The sequence below is a fragment of the Bactrocera oleae genome, chromosome 6, assembly GCF_042242935.1.
Source record: "Bactrocera oleae isolate idBacOlea1 chromosome 6, idBacOlea1, whole genome shotgun sequence".
Lineage (NCBI taxonomy): Eukaryota > Metazoa > Arthropoda > Insecta > Diptera > Tephritidae > Bactrocera > Bactrocera oleae.
In genome coordinates this window covers 39,837,543-39,854,693 of record NC_091540.1, presented here as the reverse complement: position 1 = coordinate 39,854,693, position 17,151 = coordinate 39,837,543, and the positions used below count along the sequence as shown (strand labels likewise).

Below are 17,151 nucleotides of genomic sequence, written 5' to 3'. Positions count from 1 at the left end.
ACAAAATAATAATAACAACCAAAAAAAAAAAAACAAATAATTAATCCATTAGAGCAAAAAGCCGAAGCTCACTCTTATTTTCATTACGCCGCGGTAATGCGCTCGTTAGCTAGCCGCCGAGCTTGGACAACGAAGCAGCGACTTGTAATTACCCGCAGCCTCGCACGTCTACCCTGAAAAGGTTATTGTGACGAAGTTTTACAATAGAACAATTAAACAACAACAAACAAAAATCAGATCAAACTATAAGATTTATAAAAATAGAACATTTCTTCATGAAGTAATTGATTTTACTGTTGGCGCTGGTTCCTGTATCGACGTTGGTGGCATGAGCGAACCGTTAACGGAACTCTCATTTTGTTTATGTTATACATTCTCTTAGTTATTTTGATCACGAATCGATGAGAATATATTTTAAAATTTTTTATCATATTACTTCGAAACACGAAGACACAGCTAACGACGGTTTAGATCTGTAGACTTTTTCACTTACATAACTTTAGTGATTGAGCTTTTAAATAGGAGAACCGTTTCAAAAATCCGATTTTATGGATAATCAATTTGTGTTAAATATCTTTATATTGAAAATATAGTTTTGCTTATCGAATTTTTATTTTGGTTGGAACTACTTCCCTTTTTGATTGACCATATTATAGAAAGTTTGAGTTACAAAGTGTCTTATAGTACAATTTACTCACGGAAAGGAGAGATTTCCTGACCACACTTTATAAACCGAGTCAATATAATGAGGAAGCCGGTGACAGACTCGTACCAAAGGTTTACCATCAAAAGTCAGTATCCAGCAACTATTGTTTTGTTTTACATAAAGTCATTAAAAAAAATTTTGTCGATGGCCATTTACACAAAAGGGTCACAGTGTACAACACATGCGGGCGTTTTGGTTTTTGCCAAATTATGTGGAATTAAGACTTTAAGTAGTAACGAGTTTCGAAGTCTTGTTTTGTCACATGAATAGGACAGTAATATAATATATGTAAGTAGAAAAGAGTGTTATCTACATATACTCCAAGTGGGAAGCATTCGAAAATATCCTCCAAAGTAAAAGAAACAATATATAACTTTTTAATTAAATAATTTATTATTAATTTGCTGATTTCGGAGTCAACAATGTTATAATCTAATAGCGGCGTGTGGTTTGATGACAGGGGTGGCGGCTGCATATGAGGTGTGCACCAGAGGAAGAGAATGGTCCCACCAAGTCCTCTACAACATGAGATGAACTGTGCACAATCGATTGTCTTTGATGGGAGACGGTGATAACTCGGTGCTCTTCACCACTGGGCGAACTTTAGTCAAGACAGGATCATGATAAGCAACAGCTTCAGAAGACACAAATGGGAGGTCATATAAGTGGCAAAACAATTTACAAAGTTAGAGAAATTTCTCTTCATATATTTGCGGTAACATGAGAACAGACACTAAATAGTTTGAATGTTACAACACTGCACTAGGAGCGTACTCGTATAACAATTCTATGGTAAAAAAATCTGGGGTGGATAAAAGCTGAAGATCGGAAAAACATAGCCTCGATCCTCAACAGACGTAATTTGAAAAGTTCATGGTAAAATAGTTATTTAAGTAATACTAGGAATATGCGGATCAGCTTTCAAATTGCACCGTATTTTGTCATATCAAACATTAAAAAATTTGACTTAATCTCAGCGTTACCCTTCCTGTTTTCGCCGGAAAAAGGAAAGAACTGTTCAAGAAATGCTTGATTCTGCTTATTTCACTTTAAAAATGTTAACATGTCACAAGATTTGCATGCAAAACAGGGTGATCTTAAAATAATTTAGACTAAATGATAAATACTTAGAATTATTATTAATGGTATAAAAAAACCTCAGACGTTGATAGATGTAGTAGGTATAAAGTTTACCAACGGGTATGCTAAATTTTTAAGATATATTTGTTGATGATTGAGCCCGATTTGGTTCATATTCCACACAGTATTTAGAGGATGTAATCAGAAAACAGTTTATTTTTTACTTGAACACTCAGTTATTGAATTTGCAAGTAAAATCTGCCACTCCTATAACCCAATATTTAAACTGGTTTCGTTCTCGCAACTTTTTTAAAGTTACATTAAGGACTTCCTTATAATTCAGGCCTACATCAGAAATGAACAGAAAGCACGTTGGGACATTTGGCAGTGTTTTCGAAATTTGCAAACCTGGTTATAGTTGTTTATACTTTATACAAATAAAAACTGGAAGGAATATTTTTCGCAAAGAATTACTTGTACCATTTTCATGCAGATGTCTCAAATCATATTCATACAGATGAACCAACTCTCACTTGAACCGACAAACCGAAGAACTTATATTCATGAAGCCATTCACACACGTTTTTTACTCTTCTAACTAACATAATTTGTTGTTTATTTAGGCAAGTAATCTGTCTACGCTTTTTTTTCAAAAGTAAAATAATTTATTAACAATTCGCTGATACAAAAGCCAACAACGTTATTAGTTAATTATTCTATACAGTTCAGTTATTTTATATATCACAAAGTCAGTGTACAAAATCTTTTATCCATTTTATTCTCCTTTGTCGTCCGTTTACCAAGATGAGTAGTGAGTGTCGTAAGCCAAAGGCGCAGCATAACTGTGCACAACTGGAGCCGCGCCATATGATTTGAAGACAGGGGCAGCGGCGGCATATGAGGTATGCACCAGAGGAGCAGAGTGGATGGTCTTCAAGACAGGAGCTGAGACATAGCTGGTCTTCACAACTGGTGCCACCACATCCTCGATAACATGAGCTGAGCTATGCACAATCGACTGGCTTTGATGGGAGACAGCGGTGGGAATGCTCTTCACCACAGAGCCAACTTTAGCCAAGACGGGTTCTTGGTATGCAACAGCTGCTGGAGCCGAGTACACAACTGGGCTTTCATATAAGTGGCTTGGGGCAGCGGCGGCAACGGCGACGAGGGCAGCAAGAACAAACTGCAGGAAGGTGGAAATAAATTGTTAAAATATGGTATTTTAAAAAATCTTACTTTAACAACGTCTCCTGCTATAAAGTGAGGTTAACTTACCAATTTGTACATTTTGTTAATTTTTGTGTTTTGAATTCGTAAGAATGAACGATTTTTGACTTTTGAACGTTGTTAGCTGATTGATGTCTTTCGGTCACGTAACCGTCGCTTTTATACTCTTTACGTACCATACGTAAAATAACCATGAAGCTTAATTAATCCATTAACAATAACAATATTGGTATAAATATATTTATTTGTTGATACAACCAAGTCATACTCTGTACGCATATGTGGACGTTTTGCTTATAGTAAATTAAAATAGTGTAGTAGATCAGAAACAATGCTTTCAATTGACCTTGTGTTAGTGGGTGCGACTATCAGTCAGTTCTTTAAACGTTTTATGTGGAAAAGTCTGGTGCGTGCTCTCCACATTTACCACAATAGTATGTAAATTATTCGTGATATTAAATAGTCCATATTTCAGTGGTGTGAACAACGATACTTAATATGCAAAATAGTTGAGAAATCCGAAATAGTTAAGGGCTGCTTCTGACCTACCAGAGAGTGTGCGAATACAGAGTGAGTTTTCTTATGCTTGAAACTAGTAACTACATTGCCTTTACTGACCAGATATTGCGCATTCATATATTTATAGTTAGAAAATACTTTTAGGTCTTGCAAATCTTTATGTTAAGAACTTGCATAGTTTTATTTTTATATTTTACATCTTGGCCGTCATATTCATTAAATAATGTTATAATGTTAAGCCATTATAATCAAAAAAAAACTTGTCTACTTGATTTCATTTAAATATCACCATATAGACCAACATAAGCGGTTTAGAGTTAGGTGGAAAGCCGGCATTCACTATAGCGGGTAAAGTGGGGCTAGAGAAAGTCTGGTCTGCATTAATTTTTGGAACTTCTTAAGTATACACGAGAATATGTTCTCATAAATATAACTTACACAGAGAGGCATATTCAGCATAAAGTCAGATAGAATAACGAAAACATTAAGTATAGTATATAGGAGCTGGGGTGATTTGTGGACCGATTTCTCATATTTTACATTAAGTTAAAGTATATTCTGTGTTATGCGTTCACTTAATTTTTCTAAGATATCTTATATATTGACCGATATATACGGTATATAGTCAACCGGAAGTTCAAAAATCTTGATATTACGTATACCAAGATGAAATCTGTATATAATATATTACGAAGTTGGAAAAAATTGAAGTTTGATACAGATTTGGACATCGTCATGTAAAAATTTAGTACCCTCCTGAATATCATAAGAGTTATGAACATACAGTATACACAACTGTTTGGAGTATAATATAATTAAGTTACCTACGAACATAGATCTTTTTCTATAATATTGCTGGAGCTATTCAATGGACGATTAACAGCATGTACATACATCTATATTTCGGTGTAGAGAGAGCGCGCAGCTGACTTATGCACATGTACAATACTAGCCCAAGCCAGCAATAAGCTTATAAGCACAAAATATAAATTCTCTTACTCACACACGGAACATGGCCAGCATGATCGTGAATATTTTGCTTTCGGGAGTACACTGCTTCGGTTAAAATGCCAAAAAAAAAACTATATAAGAAGCGGATATTCAACAGAAAGACATCAATCAGCTAACAAAGCTCAAAAGTCAAAAATCGTTTTTTCTTACGAACTCTAAACACAAAAATTAACAAAATGTACAAATTGGTAAGTTAACTGTTGCATATAGCTGGATCACATACTCAAAGTAGGATGATTGAAAATACCATATTTTAACAATTTATTTTCACCTCTCACCAGTTTGTCCTTGCTGCCCTCGTCGCCGTTGCCGCCGCTGCCCCAAGCCACTTATATGAAAGCCCAGTTGTGTACTCGGCTCCAGCAGCTGTTGCATACCAAGAACCCGTCTTGGCTAAAGTTGGCTCCGTTGTGAAGAGCATTCCCACCGCTGTCTCCCATCAAAGCCAGTCGATTGTGCATAGCTCAGCTCATGTTATCGAGGATGTGGTGGCACCAGTTGTGAAGACCAGCTATGTCTCCGCTCCTGTCTTTAAGACTATCCACTCTGCTCCTCTGGTGCACACCTCATATGCCGCCGCTGCCCCTGTCTTCAAATCATATGGCGCGGCTCCAGTTGTGCACAGTTATGCTGCGCCTTTGGCTTACGACACTCACTACTCATCTTGGTAAACGGACGACAAAGGAGAATAAAATGGATAAAAGATTTTGTACACTGACTTTGTGATATATAAAATAACTTAACTGCATACAATAATTAGCTAATAACGTTGTTGACTTTTGAATCAGCGCATTGTTAATAAATTATTTCATTAAATAAGTTGTATATTCGGACATACATTTTTCTTTTACAATACGAACTCATTTCAATTATTCAATAATAGGTAGCGATATTTCGCGTAGTAGAGAATGGCGGATCGAACAAGCAATTGTTAAAATCAAATGGGAATATAAAAGAAAATGTTATGATTATTATGGGATTATGAATTTTCAAATTTTGAAAAAAGTGCCTTTAAACATTTATCTAAACGAAGAAAAGTATTTCATTATAAAAGTAACTATTCAGCCTATTGTTTACGATTTTGCTCTGCTTTTTTTTTCAATTTGAAACTATTTTTAGTCAGTTTTTGTTTGTAATGAAAAATGTTACCTCTCGTGCTGCACGCGTGGAAAAAGAGCCGCAAAGCGAGAGACATAGTTGAAAAAATTTGTCAAAATTACAATTTTGTACGGTCCACTCCGAAATTCATAAATTAGTAACAATAAATCTGTATAATAGGCCAGAGTTATGTTATTTACCGAATTTGGTTGAAATTGGTCTAGTAAGTCCTAAATGTGGGCGGTGCAACGCCCATTGTCCAATTTTTACCACGGCTCCTATAAAGCCCAAATGTTTCATCCCGCGTATAAAATTTAATGTCCCTGGCGCATTTAGTTGTTGATTTATCGCGCTTTTAGTAGTTTTTAATAAAACCGTTATATGGGGGGAGCAAGGGGTTATCATCTGATTGCATCTATTTTCACACTGTCGAAAGACGATTCAAGAATATTTATTTTGGGCAAATTTGAATCATATTGCTCGAATGGCTTAGGGGCTATATACATTACGAGGCGGGACCCCGCCCATTTAAAAAATAATTTTTCAAACACTGATGTCCTTCCCCAATTTTATATATTATTTTAGTGCTTCGTTTTAGTTCGATTCCGCCTATTTGCAATAGCTCCCTTGGGTGCCAAGGAATATGTGTACCAAGTTTTATGTAAATATATCAATTTTTGCTCAAGTTATCGCTTGTACGGACAGTCGGACGTACAGACAGACACTTATCCCTATTTTAATTCGTCTCTTCATCATAATCATATACAAGTATATATTTATATATAACACTATATCTAACTCGATTAGTTTTTGTTGATTCAAACAACCGTTAAGTTCCCCTTCTGTTTTGTATATAAAAACAATCGTCAAAATGTTTCATTTCAATGACAAATTTCATTGAAGTCACAAATTTTCTCCTAAAAACTCATTAAAAATCATAACAAAATGTGTATAGTATCTCCTAAACCACTAAAGCTATAATTACCATGTTCACTCAAGACAAATCCTAGCACCCTTACCGATAGTGTGAAAATTAGTGAAATCGGGTGATAACCCCGCCCACTTCCCATATAACGGTTTTGATTAAAACGACTTGGAGTACGATAATGCATTAAATAAACAAGTCAAAAATATAGAATTTTACACATAAGATGATAAATAAAAGCTTTACAGCTTCCAAAATAACAAAACTTGTTAATGGGCGTGCACCGCCCACTTTTAGGTTAAAACCCATATCTCAGAATCTACTTAACCGATTTTAACTAAATAAAGTATATAACATTCTTCTAACATTCCTATATTACAGCGCGAACATGGACAAAATCGGACCACTACCACGCCTACTTCCCATATAAAAGAATTTTAAATAACATCTGATACTTCACTTTTCAGTATACAATAGTGTCTTTAAAGTATGCCACCTAATGACCTAAATTAAGCCAATTGAACCAAAATTTTCAAGCCTTTAGGTACCAAATAAGTGGATCCTAGTACCTATAGTTGACTTTTTAATGAAAATATCGGTCAATGTGTGAGATATAAATACAATCAAAATTCATAGAGAATCCTTTCCTGATGCTATTATGTCTATATTCAGATCCCAAATCTAAAAATTTTCAAAATCGGACCATAACTGTTCAAGCCCCCGCGTACCGAATATGTGGACCCCAGTGCCTATAGCTGACTTTTTGCCAAAAATAGCCCCAAATACCTTCTAGTTGACTTTATACCACATATATCGGCCAATGTGGAAGTTATTTTAGTGAAATTAAAAGAGAGTATTTTTCTAATAACAGTGTATCTTTGTGTCGAGAATGGATAAACTCGGCCGAAAACTTGCATTAGCCCGCATATAACTGATATTCTCGATTTTGTAACATTCGGCTAACTTTACTCCATATGTATGTATGTTTACCGTTACAATGTCAAAAATTAATGCAATCAACCATTCCACTGAGCTTGGCGCTCAATATAAATGAAATCGGTCTGTGTCAAAACCTCATATCCCAAATATAATGAATTTCGATCCTTTGCTTGACGTTTTTCATTTTCGATTGAGTTTATATCACATACATCTCATTTGAGCATGATTTAAGTATAAATTTTGCTGACGGGAAGTAAAACATAGGTACAATAGTTATAAAACTAAGTGAGTCTATGACCTTGAAAATAAGTTAATATGATACCAAATATGATTGTAATGCCTTCACGATTACGTCCAACACTAAAGTTGCACCCTTTCGCCATATTTTTTAATAATGCGAACTCCTGAAGGTATTTTCCCGGCTTTGATACTCCCGAGTTTCAAGAGTATGAAATTTTCAAGTTAACACTCGATATCCGACCGCGTAAAAGACGCCCCCCGCTATTGCAGTGATGAACTGAAGAAAAAACATGAAAAAATTAACTTCCGCTGCACCGAAACTATACTACCTTGCATTTCTTATAGCGACTGTATATATATATATAACTTAATCTAGAAACGTAACATAACGTAACGTAGTTTTGTTACTTCTTTCTAGTTAAAATGTTTGATATACCATAAACAACCTTCCAGTCGAATAAAGGTTATTTACTAAGGAATGAATGAAAGATCTTTTATGAAGACTTTCTCTTGATTTTGATGGAGTTGCCTAGGTCAATAATCTATGCTAAATTTCGTGAAGACATCTTGTCAAATAAAAAAGTGTTTCATACAAGAACTTGATTTCATCTCATGAACGAATCTTCCTCCGATAGCAGACCATCAACATGGCTTCCGAAAAGTGCACAGCACTACCACAGCGCTTAGCGGCAACATGTTGTACAAGGCAATCAAATCATGAACTACGCTGAACCGGTATGGTCGCCAGGATTTGGTGAAACGCAGGCGACGAAGATGCAGGATGTCTTTTGATGTCTCGTGTTGAATACTCACATGGCGAGGACCGCATGCTTAGGGGCCCCACGAAAAGCTTGAGCTGCCCCGAGAACCTATAGAGACCCTTGAGTAACTTCGTTCTGAATAATTTAGCAGAATAAACTCCTACTTATCCATGTACGACCCCTACATAACCGACTTGGACGTCTACTAATTAATAAAACAATTATTTACACTCAAGAAAATGACTCATATGATGAGATTGGACGTTCTTTTTAATTTTGACTTACGACCGGGGTTTTAATATAAATATGTGCAACGAAATAATAAAATTGGCTTTAATCAAGTTTTGATGACAATTTACAATCTCGCAATTTAACGGGACGAGTGTTCGCTATGTTTTTTATTTCAGGGGTTAGGAGAATAGTGTGTGGTTCCTGGGAAATTATTTCCTCATTACCTTTGTTGTAATTAAATGAAAGTGTTGGTGTATGTTTTCGGGCACATTGCGATATTTGTACTAAATATATCCAGCAATATCTCGAACTTAAAATTTTGTCAATAATTGTGGAAAATTCTAGATATATTTACTCTTGCGCTAACGTACTAAATATAACAGTGCTCGTCCAAACCATTCAGGGATTAAGTATATGCAAATATGGCATTGAATTGAAATCGATAATAATTTTGATAAAGTAAATGCCCGCATAAATCATATTTAATTGTTTCACAAACAATTTGATTGCTACTAAGTATCAACTTTGGAATTTCCAGTAAGTCGAACCCATTTATTTAAGCCAAGCTGAAAATGGTACAATACAAGTCGCACCGGAGTTTGTATATTTGTTTATGTGCTTTTGGCTGACGTTAATGCAGCGAACATTTGTATGTACATATGTGCGTACATAAATGTTTGAAATCATATTTCCTCAATGGTAATAAGTCGAAAGCAAAATTGTCTCATTAACACCACCTAAACTGGTTCAGAACTCGGCTCTAATTACTCTGGAGAACACGCACATGTTAGTCGAATACACAGACGCCTGCATTGTATTATATTAAGCCGTTATAACTACATGTGCACTCATATGCATAACTGCAAGCACGCATTCTCTGCAGCTCATTGAACACATGACAAGACTGTCACCATTGGCAGCGCAGCCTATGGACTGAGTTGCAATCAATGCTGCGTTTATCGGCTGTCAACGCAGGCGCAGGTTTACATTAGCGTTACGTGGGCGCGTAACGATATAAATACTACATTCGATTTTAAGAACGGTATCAGTTCTTTAACGCACTCAATCAATACAGACCTTCAAATAAAAAACAAAAAGTTTTAAAAATGTTCAAGTTGGTAAGTTGTTCAGTCATGTACACTGAAACACACACACACGCTAAAGCAATATCTCAACATTTATATTTCCTATTTGACAGGTGGTATTGTCTGCTCTCCTGGCCGTAGCTGCTGCTCGCCCCAGTCTCATCGAATCCCACCCAGTGGTGCAATTGGCACCTGCCGTCAGCGTGGCCGTGCAAGAGCCTGTGCTCACCAAAGTGGGCTCTGTGGTGAAGAGCATCCCCACTGCTGTCTCCCACCAGAGCTCCACCATTGTGCACAGCTCAGCGGTCGCTGTTCAGGATATTGTTGCACCTGCTGTGAGGACTAGCGTAGTGTCCGCTCCAGCAGTGGTACAAACTGTTGCTGCTGCTCCTTTGTTACAATCAACAGCCGTGCAACATGTTGTCGCAGCTCCATTGTTGCAGCACGCTCCAGTTGCTCACTTGTCTGCACCTCTGACTAATTTGCATGCCGCATCCTCTCTCATTAATGGCTTATGGTAAACGAATTGAGATTACGACGATTTAGTTGGACTGCCTGTTTCTTAGCAAAATTATCATTTTTGATTTCGCCTTAATTTTTATTTTCTTATTATTAGAAATTTCTTTCAAAACACATATTTATTAGCGAACTGTTTAAATTATAAACGAATAAACAAAATTGGAATGTATTAAAATTTATTTTATTTCGTCAATATACCTAATATTTTTACTAGCTCCTCGAGAACTTAGCTATCTGAAACATCCGTTTTTTGCATTTAAGTTTAAAAATCTAAATTTGAGAGTATTTGTATTCAGTATTGTTTGACATTTAATTGTGGAAAGACTTACGCCTGAACACAGTTTACAAATTGTTCAACTTTTTTATGAAAATTCACGTTCTCAAAAGAATGTGTTTCGCGCGCTTCGCTCATCACTCATCTTGAGACCTCGCATTCATTATTGGATAATGTTCGTTCGAAAAGACCGTGACGCGCACACAGTGAAGAAAATAGAGCGGCTGTAGCTGAGAGTGTACACGAAGACCGTGGAGAGTCGATTCGGCGCCGTTCGCAGCAACTCGGACTGACGTATGGAACGACTTGGCGCACTTTACGTCGAGATCTTAAATTAAAGCGTACAAAAACAACTTGTGCAAGAACCGAAGCCACTCGACTTTTCCAAGCGACCTTGCTTCGCTCTATTTTAAAAGTTAAAAAAAGATCTGACGTTTTCGAGCCTAGCTCCTTACCCTTTGAACAAAAAAAATTGCCACATTTGAGACAAAGAGCAACCAGAAGAGATTCAAGAGCTGCCATTTCATCCAGAAAAAACAGCGGTTTGGTGTGTTTTATGTGCCGGTGAAATCTTCAGTCCATATATCTTAAAAAATGATGCCGGTGAGAGCGTAACCGCCAATGGCGACCGTTATCGCGCCAAGATAATCAACTATTTGGTGAATGACATTGAAGCTCGTGATCTCGGCGACATTTGGTTTCAACAAGAACTTCCCACATATCGCATCAATCAATGGATTTATTGAGAGAACACTTCTGTGAGCAGATAGTTTCACGTTTTGGGCCGGTCGATTGGCCACCACGATCAGGTGATATCACACCGTAAGACTTTTTCCTGTGGACATATGTAAAGTCTAAAGTCTATGCGGGCAATCCCGCTTCGATTCATGTCGATGCCTTGGAGCAAAACACGCTCCAACGCGTGTCACTCGCCAGTCACCAGTCGAAATGCTCGAACGGGTAGTCGAAAATTGGATTCAACGGATGAACCATCTAAGACGTAGCCGCGGCCAACATTTGAAAGAGATAATCGTTAAATATAAATTCCAAAGAATGTTCTTTCGAATGATGATAAACATTCCCCATTCAATTTGAATTTTCTGTATTTTTAAAGCCTAAACAGGGTACATTAAGAATCCCAGAAGGAAACGTCGGAGACCCTATAATATATATATATAAATGATCAGCATGATGAGCTGAGTTGATTCAGCAATGTCCGTCTGTCTTCCCGTCCGTCTGTATATATGCAAACTATTCCCTCAGTTTAAACTATCGACCTTAAATTTTGCACCTGTCTTTTTCTCACTAAGAAGCTTCTCATTTGTCGGAATGGCCGATTTCGGACCGGTATTGCATTTAGCTGCCATAAAAACTGACCAATCGGAATCAAGTAGTTGTGTGGAAAACTTTTTCATTTGACGAGGCATCACGAAATTTGACATGGATTGTTATTTGAGGCAATAATGCAATCACACCCACAAAACACAATGAAACACAATTTATAAAGTACCATAACTAAGCACTAAATTAAGACATAAAACTGTAATTTGTAACAAAAGATTGCAGTAGCAATGACAAAAAAAATGTGGCCCGCCCTCTAAAAAGTTTTATGAACATATAAGGAAATCGCCCACTCCAGATATAACGGCTCTCTTAAAAACCAATAAAAACACGATAAATCAATAAATAAATGCGGCAGAGACATTTCATTTTACACGCGAGATCTCACCAGAGGAGTATATAGGAGCTGGGGTCAAAATAAAACGGTGCGCTGGGCACCGCCCACATTTAAGTGAAATCCCACACCTCAGCCTAGACCAATTTTGGTAATTGTAATACTATCTTGACATGCCTATGTTTCTCCTCTAAAACAGTTTTGAATTTTATCTGATTCTTTTACTTTCCAGTACACAAGTGAAGAATCAATGAACCTATCGGGATACAACTTTGCCCGAATAGTACGCTAAAAGTAAGCCACCATCTAAATCGGACTACAACTGTTCAAGCCTCCAGATACCAAATATGGGGACCCCAGTACCTGTTGCGAACTTTTTATCGAAAATATCGATCAATCTGGGAGATGTGTTTTTGAAAATCGGATCGGAGAAATCGAATCCTTCTCTGGTTACGGTATACCTGCCTGTCAAAAAAGGGTTAAATCGAATGAATACTTCTTCTCTTTGCCGCCATATACCCAATACAAAGATTTTCAAACTTACGGTTTACTATATACGGGATATATCGGCCAATATGCAAGTTATCAGGAAAAGATGATCTCTGATTTTTATTAAGATATCATAAAGATTAACCAAATATAAAGTTATGGTCATATTTCGACTATTTTAGATGAGAGGTGCCACTCTTCGAATGGACTTTTTCTGCAAAGTCGTATTCTGATATTTTCATATATATATTGTGAAGTAAAATAGTGGAAAGGAATTTAAAATTATGTTTTAGAAGAAGTAGGAGTGATTATAGTCCAATATCCCACCAAATCAAAAGTTAATATTATGTAAAGATGAAAAGGTAATTGTAATCCACTAAAGTTGATTTAAAACTTGTCGAATACGTGCTAGATATGCATTTTCACTAAAAATTTACGGTTCCAAACCTACTGTTCAATTTTTTGGGTGCTACAAACAACCGTTGAGACAAAAAAACTATTTTACTTTTACTATTAACTATTTTTTTATAGTGAAATCATAACACAAGCATAGGGTGACTCACTTAATCACCTCTAATTAGAACATGATTTACAGATGATGCCTGCGACTATATTACAGGATATGTATGACAAAACACTTTCTTGTGATACCTCAATAAATAACTTTAGTGTATTCAACCATTTTCTTGAGATATAAAAACATTCTCATACGAATGACTAATGTATATATAATAGTATAGAAGTATAGACAACTTGTTAGTAGACTAAACTGTAATTTTTGCGAAAGTTTTGTTACTAAAAAACAACCTGAAATAAACACTTTCGAGTGTTTATCTTCATTAATAAAAAAAAACCCAAAAAATTAATATACATGGCCGTAAAATGAGTTTGTCGAACTAACTGCCCCTCTAAAGACAACAAAGGAACTTATTGAACATATTGGTCATAAAAATCAATGGATACGGCCTAAGCACTGAACTGCTTACGGATCCACCGCATTCTCCATATTTGCTCCCCAGGGACTTTTCATGTTATTAAACCTCAGCAAAACCTCTGACTTTATTAAATTACTCTCAGTCGAAATTTATTATTAAAAAAAGACACCCTTTACTACAAAAATGTATTTATCTTTAAGACGAATTTTTATTATATAAATAATAAATGTTTCATATGTCACTATATGAAGGAGGTGAGTTGAATGCCAGACAACTTTCCTCGTTAGTAATGATTCATTATGAAGATGATTATTGTTTGTAGTAAGTACTTTGGTAGCAGCTTCTCAACTCAATTAACAGTTACCCTGAAGTTTAAGTAGTTGCGGATTGCTCATACCGGCTCTGCACTGAACCCAATCAAAAATATACAGGCAAATTTAATAAATACGCAAACAATTACCGCTAATATACATATGTATAAGTTCCTATGTGGTCCCTTCTTTCAAAGAAGCACTTAAATAGAATAGCAGTTTCTTTTATTCTCAAAATTTTATTTACTTAATTAAACAATCACAAAATTCTCAATTTAACCGTCCAACTCAGGTCCATAATTCAATCCGTTATCTATGCGTCGTCTATTTCTTTACCACAAACCGTGAGCGGTGTAGGTGAGTGGAGAAGAAGCGGCAACCACAGCAGCGCCATAGCTGGTGTGCACCAAAGGAGCGGAGTGGGCAACTGGTGCAGCAGCGGCATAAGTTTGGTGTACAACTGGAGCAGCAGCGGCATAAGTTTGGTGTAGAACTGGGGCAGCGGCGGCATAAGTCTGGTGTGCAACTGGAGCAGCAGCGGCATAAGTTTTGTGTAGAACTGGGGCAGCGGCGGCATAAGTCTGGTGTGCAACTGGAGCAGCAGCAGCATAAGTTTGGTGTACAACTGGAGCAGCAGCAGCATAAGTTTGATGTACAACTGGAGCAGCAGCAGCATAAGTTTGGTGCACAACTGGAGCAGCAGCTACAGTCTTTACAACTGGAGCGGCAGCAACAACGGGTGCGGAATAGGTAGTCTTGACAGCTGGAGCCACGACATCCTCAACAGCGACCGCCGAACTGTGCACAATGGTGGAGCTCTGGTGAGAGACAGCGGTTGGTACGCTCTTCACCACAGAGCCCACTTTGGCGAGTACGGGCTCCTGAACGGCCACGGCAGCGGGCGCAGAGTAGACCACGGGTGATTCGACGACATGAGGAGCAGCAGCAGCTACGGCGAGGAGAGCAGACAATACCACCTGCAAAAGAAGAAGGATAAAGGTTTTGTATAAATTATTTCAATTTCAATTAAAGTTTTAATTTATTTTTTCTTGCGAATAACTCACCAACTTGAACATATTGATTTTTGGGTTTGTTTCTTGTAGGTCTGTATTGACTGTGAGAAAGTTGTTACGATAACTGTTGCCAAAAATGTCAACGCGTCGCCTTTTTATACGAAATCCGAGCTTTGAGAAATATATTTACATACACGTATTCATATTCATCTAGGTACTTGTTTGGGGATTAGTTTCATTTTTTTCAATAATTGATATTGAAAAAGAATTCATTAATTAAAAAGCACTCTTAAAATCTAATTGTGCTTGCTCTTACTTACGGCCTTCAAACCAGAGCAAGTTTCAATCGATTCGGTCCGTTTGTATGCTTGAAGCAACTGAGATTATTATGAACTTATAGATATGCTATAACATGATGTTGTTTTTGCTACGTTTTTATATATTTTTTTCTATACTTAAAGTAATTTTTTTTTGCTGTAGGTGTTGTCGAACTTATAAAGCGCGTGTCAAAGCACACACCCTCACTTACATACATGTCTTTTAAATACACACCCCCTCACAAATACTTATAAAGTATAAAGTCATTAACTTCTTTATAGTTTCTTGTTTCCCTCGCAGCCGAAATCTTATAAAACGCCCTTTTATTGAACTCTGTTGCAAAACTCGTGAACTTACATCAATCACACATCCGACCAACGCAGCTGATATCGTTGATAGGTGCAAATGAATGATGGTGCGCATGCACAGACACATTGAACCTTACACGGCCTGACGCAGTTCACTGCGGGTTACGATTTTTTAAATATGTATGCCATATGCACCAATCTGTATTGTTGCGATATACCAAAAGTACCTAGTTTTATTAGTTTGGAATTGTTGTAAAGTCATTCCAGGCGATAGGGCTAGCACAAATCTTGAAAACTTCCACAAAGGGCTACCCAAACGCAGCAGGTTTCAGTAGTAATTATCACAATTTTCAATGGCTGGAAAATTTGTGATTTTTCATTACAGATAGAAATCATTTGTGTACACAACAACTACACTTTCTCCAAAAGCACTTTAGAACACAACCCATTCTGTAGTCAAAATAAAGTTCAAAACGAGAAAATTGAATTTTGCATTAAAAAAAATTGAATTCATTGAAATTTTTAATTAATTTTTTTGGTTTTTATCAACTCGTTTTAATTCTTCCAGAAATTTAACAAGGGCCAGGTTACCACATGCCGACAGAGTCAGAGTTTTTCGTGTTGACAATGATCTAATAGTTATCATTTACAACACCAGCCTCCCCGGTGAGCACGCAACACTTACTTCACGTCTCGTTAATATATTTTAAGATTTTCCCAAGTTAGCGCTAGCACTGACAGCTATTGAGGTAAACAAAGAGAAATCAATGATTTCTTTATTATGATCATTTTGATATATAAGGTATAATAGGTGAAAATTTAACCACAGTCAAGCCCTTCAAAAACCATTTTAAATTTCATTATCCAAACCGTAAAAAGGGGGAGATACCTTCTGGGGTTAGGTCGGTATAAAACACATTAGTATGCTCATCATTTGTTAACGTTTAGTTTTATAAAAAAAAACTCGCTTATGAAACCGATACCATTTAATAAGACGATACTCGAAATTATTCCCAACGAATATTATATAATATATTTGAGCATGGGTATGGAAATACCGTATGATTTAAACTCCTACGGTACTGACATTATTAAGAATGTGTCGAAAGATTTTGCTTAAACCGTTAAGAACAGCACAGAGCGCACAGTTTAGTGACTTTATTATAAAATATTTTATTATACCACCAAAATCGTAATTTTATTTATAGAGCCACTTTTAGCCAAATTACATTAAAAAATTTCGAAATTTTTAACATATTGTTAGAAAATATTACAGTTACATTGTTGAAAAAAAGATAAAACTTCAAACCGTTAGTTTTATTAAACCAAGTACAAGCATTTATATTGCCTTTTTCTGTTTTTTTTTTGTTCCTCGTATTCAGTTTTGATTAGTTTACGAGTAGACTCGCAATTTGGTCTTATTTTCGTTATTACGAGTATTATTTCTTCCATAAAAGCGATCTTATCATTACATTCAGCCCGAC

General features: G+C 36.4%; 4 protein-coding genes across 4 annotated transcripts; 2 read left to right on the top strand and 2 right to left on the bottom strand.

Moving 5' to 3' along the window:
- Nucleotides 1-2,428: 2,428 nt before the first annotated feature.
- On the bottom strand, nt 2,429-3,173 carry LOC118682028 (larval/pupal cuticle protein H1C-like). Its single transcript, XM_036368706.2, has 2 exons — nt 3,065-3,173; nt 2,429-2,972 (listed from the first exon to the last, which is right to left on the bottom strand). The coding sequence occupies exons 1-2, from the start codon at nt 3,074-3,076 to the stop codon at nt 2,583-2,585; spliced, it is 402 nt and encodes a 133-aa protein (XP_036224599.1). The 5' UTR covers nt 3,077-3,173; the 3' UTR covers nt 2,429-2,582.
- Nucleotides 3,174-4,623: 1,450 nt separating this feature from the next.
- LOC106616954 (larval/pupal cuticle protein H1C) lies at nt 4,624-5,379 on the top strand. The gene is made up of 2 exons (XM_014233889.3): nt 4,624-4,734; nt 4,828-5,379. The coding sequence occupies exons 1-2, from the start codon at nt 4,723-4,725 to the stop codon at nt 5,215-5,217; spliced, it is 402 nt and encodes a 133-aa protein (XP_014089364.1). The 5' UTR covers nt 4,624-4,722; the 3' UTR covers nt 5,218-5,379.
- Nucleotides 5,380-9,749: 4,370 nt separating this feature from the next.
- LOC106616952 (uncharacterized) lies at nt 9,750-10,519 on the top strand. Its single transcript, XM_036365594.2, has 2 exons — nt 9,750-9,858; nt 9,939-10,519. Exons 1-2 carry the CDS (start codon nt 9,847-9,849, stop codon nt 10,344-10,346), a joined length of 420 nt encoding a protein of 139 aa, XP_036221487.2. The 5' UTR covers nt 9,750-9,846; the 3' UTR covers nt 10,347-10,519.
- Nucleotides 10,520-14,231: 3,712 nt separating this feature from the next.
- LOC106616953 (larval/pupal cuticle protein H1C-like) lies at nt 14,232-15,168 on the bottom strand. Its single transcript, XM_036365578.2, has 2 exons — nt 15,093-15,168; nt 14,232-15,005 (listed from the first exon to the last, which is right to left on the bottom strand). The coding sequence occupies exons 1-2, from the start codon at nt 15,102-15,104 to the stop codon at nt 14,361-14,363; spliced, it is 657 nt and encodes a 218-aa protein (XP_036221471.2). The 5' UTR covers nt 15,105-15,168; the 3' UTR covers nt 14,232-14,360.
- Between the last annotated feature and the right edge of the window lie 1,983 nt (nt 15,169-17,151).